The 13,423-nt window shown below is 38.9% G+C and overlaps 1 protein-coding gene across 1 annotated transcript in view; it reads right to left on the reverse strand.

The window, feature by feature from the left end:
• ACE (angiotensin I converting enzyme) overlaps positions 1-13,423 on the reverse strand; it is an 806,509-nt gene that overhangs the window by 222,118 nt on the left and 570,968 nt on the right. The window contains exon 16 of the mRNA XM_044055209.1: positions 3,934-4,077. Coding sequence (XP_043911144.1) covers positions 3,934-4,077 — 144 coding nt within the window. The remainder of the gene's footprint in view (positions 1-3,933; positions 4,078-13,423) is intronic.

Raw genomic sequence — 13,423 nt, forward strand, 5'->3', positions numbered from 1 at the left:
GAAAATTTTTCAAAATGAGTATTTTTTTTTAAGAACAGAATAAGCCAATTTAACTACATGAATTGTTAAATTTGTTTAATTGGTATGTATCCAAAGTCCAGCAGCCTGTTTTGTAAAAGAGTGTAAAGCAGAGAGCACATTACTTGCTTTTTTTTTAGTAGCACATGGATGCCATATGCAATACAAGATAGCACCATCAGTTCTATTTGGCTGAGAATAGAGCCAAAGTGTTGTATTAAGTTAAACATGATAGCTACAGTGCGGTTCTAATTTGTGCTGTAAGCATAGACAGTAATGTTGTGTTAGTTGTAATACATAAATTGAGCCCTTTTAATAAAGTCTATTGGAATGAAAAAAATCAGGGGTTCTGCATGCATTGGATTCACGGGCTCATACCAGGTCTTGGGGTTAGTAATATGGAATATGATACAAACAGCTGCTGCTCCCCCTACCCTACAACTGCCCCTTTTAAGATATTTGTTGGTATTATTGTAGTCGGACATCATCATTCACCACCCATAGCCTCACTGCTGCCCTTCCTAACATTAATGTCACTTCTTTCATAAAACCACCTGCTCAGAGAAAAACAATTCTTATGTTAAATGACAAAAGTCTGAATGGGGTAGAGTTACAGTGAGAGGGGTTGTTGCTATTCTGTGATTGACCACTGGATGATACCCACAGCTAGAAATGGCATGGAGTAATGCCCAAAGCAATCACTGTGGTGTAGAATAAAGGAAACCACTGACTCCAGAGATGGTTTAATTCTACAATGGGATGTAAAGTTGGAGAACAGACTAATTACACCAAGAAAAGTCATCATACAATTTTTTTGTGATAGACATACAGTTTTGAAGGACCACTAAACCACAAATAGAAAACATTTTTTACAATGGACTTAGTTTTTAGGGGAGTATTGTCATATCTGTGTATTCCACCAGCACTGCAGGAGGAGCAGGTGTCATAATTACAGGCATTCTTGTAAATTACAGAGGGTGCTACAGACTACAGATGGCAGCAAGCACACAAAGGTAGCCATGGTTTATGGAGACATTATGGTTTACTTAGTGTTCCAGAGACTTCTATGGATTGTAGGTACTGCAATTGATTATGGAGTTTAACAGACACCTACCAGTGATGTTGGGAAGGTAAGAAGATTAGTGGCTCTGTCCTCAAATCAGGATTTTGGACTTGTACTCCAGTAATGCCACTGCAGTGCTATGAAGTGGAACTGCAATTCCAACAGACTGCACTTTGAATGGGATGACGGACTGAGGCCAGTTTGTTGTTTGGTGGTGGTTCATGTAGATATTTTAGTTCCCCTGTCAACAGTTAACAATGATGCAGTAGATTCCTCAATGTCCTGGCCATATTCTTCACATTCATCAAAAATACCACTTCCCTGTACATGGCTGACAAAATACTGTAGGGTCAGTAGAATGTTCTAGATCAGCAGAGGGCAATCAGTCATGGTATTAAAGACAGCACAATGGGACCTAAAAGGAAATATAATTACGGACTGCAGAGGGAGCCATGGTTACAGAGGATGCCATGGGTTACAAAAGAAGCTATAACTATGGATTGCAGAGGATGCCATTTTTACAGTGGGTACCATGGATTAGAGAATGTAGTATGGACTACAGATAGTAATATGGACTGCAGAAGGTTCTATGGATTACACTAAATACCTTGGGATTTAGAAGGAGCTATGATTATGAATTGCAGAGGGTGCCATGGTTACACAGGATGCCATAGGTTACAGAAGAAGCTCTAACTATGAATTGCAGAGGATGCCATGGTTACAGAGGGTGTCATGGGTTGTAGAACATGGTACGAATTACAGAGTGTGGCATGAATTGCAGCAAATACTATGGGATACAGAGAGTGCCACTGGATATGAAAGGAGCAATAACTATGGCCTGTAGAGCGTGCAATGAATTACAGAAGGTAGCATGGATTATAGAGAGTGGCATGGACTGCAGAAGAAATCATAAATTACAAAGTGTACCATGGATTACGGAGACTTGCATGGATTACCTAGATTGCTATGTATTACAAAGAAGGTCATGATTACTGAAGATACTACGGATTAGAGAAGATGTGAAGGATTATAGAACTGACATGATTAAAAGGGTTACCAAAGATTATATAGAGTACATCATGGATTACGTAGGGTGAAATGGATTACACAAGATACAATGGCTTAAAGATGGGGGACTACAAAATGCGCCAGTTTTAGAGTGGCAGCTATGGATTACTGTAGGTTTTGTTCATTTTGGGGATTCCATTGATTAATGAGGGCACCATGAGTTACAAACAATGCTATGGACTTGAAATGGTATTATGGATTATTGTGGGTTCTATGTACTGGGGGTTAGTGAAATATACTATTCATTAGAAAAAGAGACATGGATTGTAATAAATGTAATGTTTTGGAGAAGGTAAAATGAGTTGCTGAAAGTACCTTAGATTACAGTCTTTACCAGACTGATGAAGGTGCATTGGATTATAGTGTGCGCTGTGTACTTAAAAAAGGCTAGATTAGAAAGGGTGGCATGAAATGGGAAACATATTCAAGCAATGTTCTAAATTCCAAAATGAAAACCAGCAGTTCCAAACGTCATCAATGATTATGTAATCTATTAGAATTCCTTTTTTTACATAATGGATTGAAATCCTTATAATTTATATAAAGAAATATTTCAAATAAATGGTATCAGAATTCTTAAAGTTTGGATCTGTCATTTATCACATGGAAAACGTGCAATGAAGTGCAGAAAATGTTATGGACTGATGAAGATGTCATGCAGTAGAGAAGATTTATGGATTAGAAAGGTGCCATAGATTATAACTCTGCTAGTAGAAGACAGCAGGCGGTCCTGTGGATTGAAGAAGGTCACATGAAGTAAAGATGGGGTCATGGATTGCAGGAGGTACTGTCAGCTAGAAAAAGAGATGTGTATTGGAGAAAGTGCATGGGTTATAGAGGGTATCATGTAGTGGAAGAGGTGTCATAGACTATGAAGGGTACCATTGATGTCAGAGCTTGCAGGTGCTAGTGTAGACTGGAAAGGATGATGTGAGTTGCAACTGTAGTTGAGAAACTGAAGAGCTATATAGCATTAGGCAGGTATCATAATCATCTAGCCTAAAGATAAGAGAGTGTTTTGTTCAGGGGTACCTGTAGAGCATATTGGTACACACAGTACTTATTTGTAGTGCATATTTATATAGGGCACACTTATAGTGCATATTATACTTATAGTGCACATTTATATAGTACATCACATACTTATAGTGCGTATTTGTATAGTGCCCACTTGCAGTGCATATTATATTTACAGTGCCTATTTATATAGTACTTACTTATAATACATATTATACTGATAGTGCACATTTATATAGTACATCACATACTTATAGTGCGTATTTGTATCTGGAAAGCTTACTGTGTAGCCATTAGGATATGATATTATGTATTTTCTACTGGAACAGATGTTTCCTTAGCAGGGTTTCGTTTTCTGACACTCATTTTGTAATGACAGATAAGAGGCTTGATATGCTGCACAAAAAGTGAGTGATCCCTGTTCAACTAATTGGAAAATGAATGTCTGTTGCTAAACAAGTAAGCTAGTTATGTTTTTTTTAACTAGTAACATGTCTACCACCCAAAAAGCAAAGGAAGTATCAGCGCTGTATCCTTATTATGTTCCTACTGTCTCTAGCTGTTGTTCCACAGCTACAGGCATAAAGTTACCAGTATACCAGGGTTATTTATTTATAATGACTGCCACAGAGCTTATTTTATTTAAATGTGACTACACCCAGACACATGAAATGACATTGACAAGAAATCGTTTCCTAAAGTGCTTTTTTCTTGTTCTTCTCCTTGTACAGCTATTAACAAAAACCACAAAGCAAATATACACTAACTGTTAAGTCTAGCAGCTTTGTTGCTTAGCTCTACATATCGCTTATACTTTTCTCGTATCTTCTTTCCAGAAGCATCTCTCCATCCTTTCCATGCAAACAGGAGTTCATCATAGTCTCTGGATGTGGCCATTATATGTTGTAGATCTGTAATAACACACAGTTGCATGGTCATTAACAGAGAGAAAGCACAAAAAAAGGAAATGTATCACTTAAAGCAGTGCAAAGTGAAGCAAAAACAAAAACATTCTTCATTCCAAGTAATAATTCATTAATAATCCATCCTTTGGTGATTGAAAAGATATTAGTGATATGCGTTAAGCAAATTGCTGTTAGTTCCACCAAACACACAACAGAATCTCTAAAGTATTTTATAAGTACCTTAAGGTACAAGGCATGTATGTCATAATGAAACATTTGTTCACGTAACATACTGCAACAATACTCTATTTAACATTTGTTTCAAGTGATGAACGATCACTTGTACAGTGTACATTAAGTAAAATAAATATGATGCAAAGAACATCTTTAAGTGGTAGAAAACAGGATATTATAAAGCAATAACAAAATCCCTTCTTGGGATAAAAAATGCATTTTGGCTTGAATTTGAAAAATGACACATTTTACTCTTGAAGATGTCTGATTATATTTTTGAATATGTTTGCCAAACAAAACAGTATGTCTGGCACTTTTCAACATCCAGACCACATTGTTCTAATGCTGTCTCATTAATATAGGCAACATACATTTCTGCATGTGTTGCAAGGGTTGTTTTACAAGGTCAGAATGAAGTCTTTGGTAGAGGTTGAAAATAATGCAGTTTGTCCTAGTACTGAAAAATGCCAGCAGTCAAATCAAAGAAGAGGTCAGATGAAATCTTATAAGTTCTAAGTGAAAACATGTACTTTGCAATGATATTCATCTTCACTGCATTACACAGTGTGGTAGGACTTAAGCTGATTTTTATCCAGAAAGTAATTCTGAAGGGCAAAATTAATATTCTGAATCAAACTGTGCAATTTCTGGGGCAAGTCCCTAAAAACCTAGTGATTAAATGACAAAATGTGGCCAAGACAGGGTCACTAGTGGAACTAGCCATTGAATAACACTGAAACGGAAAGCTGTTAGTGACTACCTTCCCTACCAGGAGTTAATATCAGACTATAGGCAAAGAAGTCCAGGTCTGGTAGAGTTTCTGGGTATATATCATTTAATAGAAACTCACTTTTTCGGAACCCTCTTTGTCGAACACGTTTTCACTGAAGTCTCAAATCAGCGTATGGACGTTTAATTGAAGTTTTTCCCGGGGAAAACCAATGGTTGGCCACCATATGGAATTTGCCCTTTTCCCTCCTGTAGTGCGATCTCAGAGTTGGTATATTTAGTTGTTGGGGGTATGGGGGTGCAGCTTGCCACGATGGGGGTATGTGTGAGGGGCAAAGCCCTCTACCTGTATAGGTTTTAAGTTTTTTATTTTTTCCACGGTCATTAAGGTGACCTACCATTGCTTTGCCTGGGAAACAGTTTGATTCAAAGTCCGCCAATTTCAGACTTCGATGAAAAGGTGTTTGATGAAGATGGGTTCCACAAAGTGAGTTTTGATTAAATGATATAGACCCAAAATTTCTAGTTGAGTCTACAAGAGAAGCTGCTGTTAAAAAAGGGATAATTCGTAGGACATACTGCATGGTAATTATAACAATCAGAGGAGTTTAGAGAAGATTGAGAAGAGAGACTTTGACAACTATGTGACTCTGAAGTATAGATTAAGTAACATCCACTAAAATATGTTTGAGATATACTGTCCGGACTAACTGCATGTTTTTGTGTTCATTTTATCACATAACAGGATGAGAGCCAATTTACTAGAGGACAATGCAAGGATATATTTATAGCTTCTAAGTATGCAACAAAGTCCAGAAGGTTTAGGATTGCGAATGTTTGTATTGGTATTTTCTACCCTAATCAGACATCAAAGAATTTTTCCTTAGACGGACAACAAATGCTGATAGTGAAAAGAAGTGAGAACATGTTTTTGGTAGTGTAACAGGTTGACAGGTGTTAAAAACTCATTGCAGAGCACTTTCTCAGCAATTTTGGGGGTGAAAATAGTTGTAAAGAAGGAAATGTTTTTTTTTTTCACCTGGGACACAGGATTTGAAGTGTTTAGGCATAGTAAATTCTTACTAATTTTGGTGCTGTTGACTGCCAAAAAAACAATTTCTAGAAAACGAAAAGTAAAATCTAAACAAACTGTAAATGAAGTATTGAATATTGTACAGGAGATAAAAGAGCTGGAAGTTGGATTTTCAGAAAAGGGAAAGAGAAAATTACATAGTAGTAAATGGAATTTATGAGAACAATCCATGCAGGGGTTTAAGGGATTGCAGGAATTGAGTAATTTATGTAGTATTGGAATGATGATAATTGTTTAATACATGTATACTGTATGACAACAAATAAATCACTATGGTTTGTTTTCTTTTCTATTAATGTATGTGTACCTCTGTCAGAGTTACAGTTGTGATGTAATATATATATATATATATATATATATATATATATATATATATATATATATATATATATTTTTTTTTAACAAAAAGTATTGCAAGTACTCATTTCATTTATGGCTATGTTTTTAAAAACATAGCCATGTCTAGATGTCTAGTCTGGGAAACAACACCCTTTTTCACAAGAGTATAACTGGGGTGTTTTTTTCTTGTTTATTTATTTATTTATTTATTTATCTATTTATTTTCTATGTGTCATAAACCAGTTTTTGTGTTACTTATGTGTTATCCTTTTACTTGAATTTTTGATAATGTAATTAATTTTCCTCATGCTTGTTTGTGCTGTTTGGATTTTGATCTCCTGTGAGCTTCCTGCTTGGCCAATATAAGGCCTTGTGACAGTCTATTAAAAACTCAGTTCACTGAAAAAAAAATCTATACATACATACATATATATATATATATATATATATATATATATATATATATATATGGTACTGCCGCGGTGGCGCAGTGGTGGCGTTGTTGCCTCACAGCAAGAGGTTCTCCCATTCGTTTCTTGGCTAGGGTTGGGAGTGCCTTCTGTGTGGAGTCTGCATGTCCTCCCCGTGGTCGAGTGGGCATTTGAAAGACATACGTTGAATGGGTGTGCCTTCTTTGAAGGATGGGCATCGGGCTGGCAACTCGACACCATAAAAACCAACTGCCAATCATTAGCGGACCGGAGTTCCACTGTGGCGACCTCTAACTGGGAAAAGCCGAAAGACAAACAACATGTATATATATATATATATATATATATATATATATATATATATATATATGGGTCTACTTCTATTCGCTGACAGCCCATTTCACGAAACCCATTTGGTTGAAAAGCTCATTTCATTGACAAAAGTATTCAAGGCAAAAACCTGGGTTTTGCCCCCCTCCCCACTGTTGTGCGACTGTGGAGTTGTTATATATAGTTGGGGGGGGGGGCACAGCCCCCCACCTAGAATGTTTGTCAATGAAATGAGCTGTCAACCAAATGGGTTTCAGTGAAATGGGCTGTCAGCGAATAGAAGTAGACCCATATATATATATATATATATATATATATATATATATATATATATATATATATATATATATATATATATATATATATATATATATATACATATATATATATATATATATACATTTTTTTTTTTTTGAGGACAGAGTTCATTCCTGTACAATAGGGGACAAATGAACCTTCATGTTATCTAATATAAGAAATGTTGAAAGTAATTTTAATGCTGTAAAGTGTATTTGATTTTGTTGCAAGATACATTTTCAATGAATGGCCGGTCTACATTTATGGATCATTGGCCAAATTCCAAACAATTTTCTTTCAGTGTAAATGACTTAACTCTGTTGTAATCATACTCTTATTCCAAAAGATTTGTCCTCAGTGTATGTGATTTATCTCAGTGAAGGCCTATACAACCAGCACCAGATTCCAAAAGACCTATTTTTGGAGTAATTGGCTTTACACCAGCATAGGTCACTCAGAGATTAAGTCTTTCGGAATCTGGTCCCATGTGTAAGACAAAACATGGCTTTACATATATTGTTATTTTTATTTACATGTGGTAAATGCAGAGATGTCACAACTACCTACCCAGATGGACAAACATAAGAAACCACGACACTGGTGCACTATAATGTTCTGAAAGCTAACAAAGAGATGCAAAGTTATTTCTATAATCTCAGAATAGAAACAGTTGAATTGTCAGAATAGTCATTTCTGTATGTGGCAGTCTCTGTGCAGTTTGTTGAAATATTTTTTTTATTCTAGACGGTTGTTGAAAGGCAGATGTCTCCTTACTGAGATGCAACTACCCAAGTTAAAAGTAAAGAATTGCACAGGCATAGTCTGCTGTAGCAGAACTTGGGGATTTGCCCCCCAAAGAAAGATCAATGCATTTTCTAATGAATGAAGCTGCATTTGTGCAAATGTCTTCCCTTAAAGTCTCCAGTATCCCATTAGAGCATTTAGCCGCGTTTGCGCAGGTTTGCACTTGTTTAAGCTCCGCATATCCAGTTTTGGCATCCTGCAGACTACAAGAGCATCACGAAGGAGAAAAAGATAATCTAAGTGCCTCCATTTTGATTTTTCCTAATTTACTGCTTTCTGCAATTTTTTTAGTTGTTTTTTTTTTAATTTAATTGCATTTATTTAAACTGTATTTACTTTAATATTGCTACACACTCGTGTGCTAGCTTGCACTGCTGTTATAGCTCCTTTTCTTTAAAAAAAAAAAAAAAAAAAAAAAAAGCTCTAAGCTATTTTTCTACCTTTCTTGTAACTTGTCTAGTTCTGATACAGATTTGTTGTATCCAGGACTGTTTGTAAGCTTCTGAGCCCCCCCCCCCAAGCCTTTCTGTGTTGGAGGGAAGCCTTCTGGCTTATCATTGGGAGTGGTAAGCACTAGGTAGCCTATCTCCCACAAGAGAAGTGGTTTCTGGCCCAGAAATTATAGTTTATTGGCCGTTTGGGCAGTTTTTCCATCCCTTTCAACTTTTTGGTTTAAAACCCTGGGTCTTGTGCAGGTTTGCACCGTGCAGCAGTGCTGAGCTGAGGTAAGCTATTACTGATGCCAGAAAGTCTGCTCTTCAGTTTTTCCCTTAGATCTTGCTAGTTATTTCTCTCTGTCTCTTGTACTTCAAATACTTAATCACTTTTTACTTCAACAGGTTTTTTGTCGCAATTAATGTAGCACACCTAAGTGCCATCAGCAATAGTTGTTCTTCACAGAAATAGCTCCAGTACTTAGTAGTTATGACCACCCCCCCGGGCATGATTAAAGGGCAGTTCCCTGTGCTTTCTTCTATTAACCTGGTGCACTTGGGCATTCTGAGGCAGTGTAACAACTGCCTCATGTACACAGACAAACCTCTCATCTTACCTCCCAACACTCAGACTTGTGAGAGATGCACTTATATCACCAAATTGGAAGCTATGCACTCTCCAGCCAAGACCAGAATAGCTGGTCAAGAGGAGAAGGTCAACACTTGCACCACACCACATGAAACACATAACCCTTCTGAACACCCACCATCACAGCTCTCACATAAAAACACAAACCACACACCCACCTTTGTGGAGGCTCTCACTAGAAATTTACCCAAACAGCAGAGACCTCCAAGACAGAAATGCACTCAACCACCGCAACTCTGCACAAACCACAGAACACATAGCTTACCTTCAGAGTGTGCCCCTCAACCTAAGCCCCTAAGGCTAAACACCTTGCCCAATTCACTAATCATACGTGATGTAATAGTGAGGCACACAGATGTCCCACTCACTAGGTTGAATAAGAAGAAGGTAACAGTCAACTGTCTATCAAGTGCCAAAATCTGACACATAACACACTCACTCACGTCACTCCACAACAAGTACAAGTATGACGCTGTCATTGTCCACGTGGGTGTGAATGACCTGAGATGCACCTCCATGGACTACATGAAAAGAGATATGGTGGAGCTCTGAGATTATGTGGCCCAGGCAGGTATGACCCTAGTCCTGAGCAGTATCCTACCATCACCCAGAATTATACTGCAGTACAAACAGAAAATGATTGACTTCAACAATTGGCTAAGTTTCTAGTGTGATTCTAAGGGGATCCAGTATCTGTCTGCTTGGGATGACATGATTGGCAGACCTCAATGCTTTGCCAGAGATGGCCTGCATCTGTCACCCCTGGGTTTCCGGGTACTGGCTAAGGCTTTTGCCATCCCTATAGTGCCTTTTTAAGTGGTGTTTCAAAGATCAAACTACCACAGTAACAGCTATAAATAAATGCAATCTGAGGGTCATGCTGCTCAGTGCTAGACGTCTAAATCTCAAGATGCACTCACTCAAAGCACTCCTCAAAATGGAGAACATATACATTTATGCTGTAATGGAGACCTGGTTTAAAGAGGCAGAAAGCACCCCTGCGCTATCAGGCTATAACTCATTCCACACCTTTTGGCCAAAAACATGGACCGAAGCTCCAAAGGAGGTGGTGTCTCCATATTCATAAAGAATATGCACACCTCCAGAGTAGTAGCCCATCATAATGCATCTGGGATACTTCAGGTACAACTAACATTGGGTAAAATTGCGATCCAGGTCATAGCCTGCTATAGGTCCCCAGCCATGTCCCTAAACTCTCACTCCACATTCCTAAGCACCCTGGAATCTATCAAAGTCCAATCCAACACTCTCATACTAGGAGACTCAACTACCCCTCCATCAACTGGGAAAACTACTTCAAGCACCAATACACTGGCCCAACGCTTTGTGGAATTCATCAGTTCCAATGCTCTGGACCAGCTTATTCTGGTCCCCACAAGAGGAAGCAACATCCTTGACCTGGTTATTACTAACATGGGTGACTGTTGCTCTACACCAATAGTCAATCTGTCCCTGGTCAGATCTGACCATAAACTAATCACCATGGAAATCCACATCTCACCCATACCCCCCACAAAGGTGACCACCTTGAAAAACTTCTCCAAAGCTGACTTTGGGCTACTAAAAATAGAGGTGGCTAATTTCACGGCACCCATGCCAATGAAAAATAGCTGCATAACTGCTGAATCATAGACCAATGCACTGTACGAACATGTACATAAATTCAAGGAAGCCTATCTGGTGGTCCCCTGCCATTAATAAACTCTACAACAGAAGGAAGAAACTGTTGCAAAAAAGGGGAAGTCCCAAAACTGGAAAAACTCCCTTATTAGCTTCAACAAAAAGTTGAGATCCCTCATCAAATCCTCTAAAAAGCCAGCTATGAAGGTAGAATTGTGGCAGACACTAAAAACAATCACAATGCCTTTTATAGTTATATCAAGAACCTCCAAGGCAATACCCAGATTTGCTCTGAGTTACTACACAATGGTACCTCCTATACTGAGCCAACAGATATTGTCAACATATTGGCCGACAAATTCAGTGCCAACTTTACCCCCTCCAAAGGACCAATCACAATACTGGAAGAATGCCAGGCACCCAGCATTACTGCAGCACAGGTTAAAGCTGCATTGTCCAAGGCCAAGAATACAGTTTCCATGGGACCCAGTAATATCCCTGGATGTGTTCTACATGAACTACAAAGGAAACTGGCACCACATCTGTGTGCCCTGTTCAGTCACAGCCTCACCTCAGGCTTTGTCCCTATCGAACAGCACACTGCTACAGTCAGCCCTCTTCATAAAGGGGAGAGACTACAGACCTTGGGAATTATCGCCCCATTAGCCTGATGAGTCTAATATGCAATGCTATGGAGCACATCATCATGGACCTGATTAACAAAGATGCAGGAAATCTCCAAACTCTAGACCCCACGCAATTTAGCTTTGTGAAAGGGAGATCATACCTGCTCAACTTGGTTGACTTCTTTGAGTCACTCACCAGGGCTGTGGATGAAGGTAAGGCAGTGCATACAGACTATCTCGATCTGGCCAAGGCCTTTGATACCATTCCTCACTCAGGAATTATTGATAAACTCACCAAACTAGACATCAACCCCTGTATCACTTGGTGGGTTGCAAATTGGCTCACAGATAGAGCACACAGTTTGAAAGTAGCGGACTCCAAGTCAGACTGCCGACCAGTCACGAGTAGAGTCTCACAGGGATCAGTCCTAGGTCCTCTCCTGTTAAGCATCCACTTCTCAGAAGTCCAGGCCAACACAAAGGGACTCTGGCTAACCAAGTTCACAGATGACTGCAATCCGGGAACCATTATTAACTCGCCAAGTGATGCAGACATCCTACAGAAAGGCCTCACTGAGACCAATGACTGGTGTTGAAACCATGGCCTTAAGCTTAATGCCAAAAAATGCGTCTTCATCCCCTTTGGTAAAAACTCATTTCCCACTAATTACCACATCGATGGGAGCCCACTGAACACTGAAAGCATTATAAGAGATCGGGGGATGCAGGTTGACAGCAACCTCTCCTTTGACCACCACATTGCCACTGTGGTCAGAAAGTCCTTCTATGTAGTACATCTCATTACCAATGGTTTTGCATCCAGGAAGAAAGAGGTCATTGTCTACTCTTCCCTCATTAGACCAATAATTGAGTATAATGCCCCATTTGGCATGTACCTCATTAGACACCTGAAACAGCTGGAGAGGCCACAGAAGTACCTCACGAAGAGGATACTAGGCATTAAACATATGTCCTACAAGTACAGACTCAAAATACTCCAGCTATTCTCTGTCTCATATCACCTACTTAGAGGCGATCTCGGCTTGACTTACAAAGTCATGTCTGACCCAGTCCTGCTAGAAATGCTACATCTAAAGAAATCCCAATTGCTCTGCACCACACACTACAGAGACCTCAACGTCATTACCACAATCAACAGAACATGCTGGAGGGACAAGTTCCTCACCCAGAAACTGCCCATGCTCTGGAATAGACTTCCCATACATGTCAAGCAGAGCACCTCGCTGTCCCTCTTCAAGAGAAATCTTGATGAGTGGATGGGAAATAGAAAGTTCACCCCGGGGATCACTCCAGTGGCTCTACTTGAAAGAGAGACTGGGAACTAACATCAGGTGGCACAATGCCAGGGCAATTCTATGGGCTAGGCTTGTAAAGGCTCCAGGGCCATTAGCCTAGTGCATACCTATGAACCTATGAACCTATAAAGTTTGTTATTGTTAGTCAGACCTCATGGGACCCCTGTGTGGTTATGTAGTCTAAGCAGTCTTTAAAAACACTATGTTTATTTCCACTTGGAAGGAGCTTAATATTGCTTTGAACTGTATGGGTGTGGAATACTAATACAAAGTACCTAGACTAACAAAATATTTAAGTGAATATTTAGAAAAGGATGGTGTAGTTCAAACAATACACTGGCTTTTCCAAGCTAATTAAATAGTTGCTTCAACAACTATACGACTTTGAAGTATAGATTAAGTAACATCTATTAAAATATGTTTAAGGAA

The sequence above is a fragment of the Protopterus annectens genome, chromosome 13.part0 (genome assembly GCF_019279795.1).
Source record: "Protopterus annectens isolate FY-2018-M chromosome 13.part0, PAN1.0, whole genome shotgun sequence".
NCBI classification, from domain to species: Eukaryota; Metazoa; Chordata; order Ceratodontiformes; family Protopteridae; genus Protopterus; species Protopterus annectens.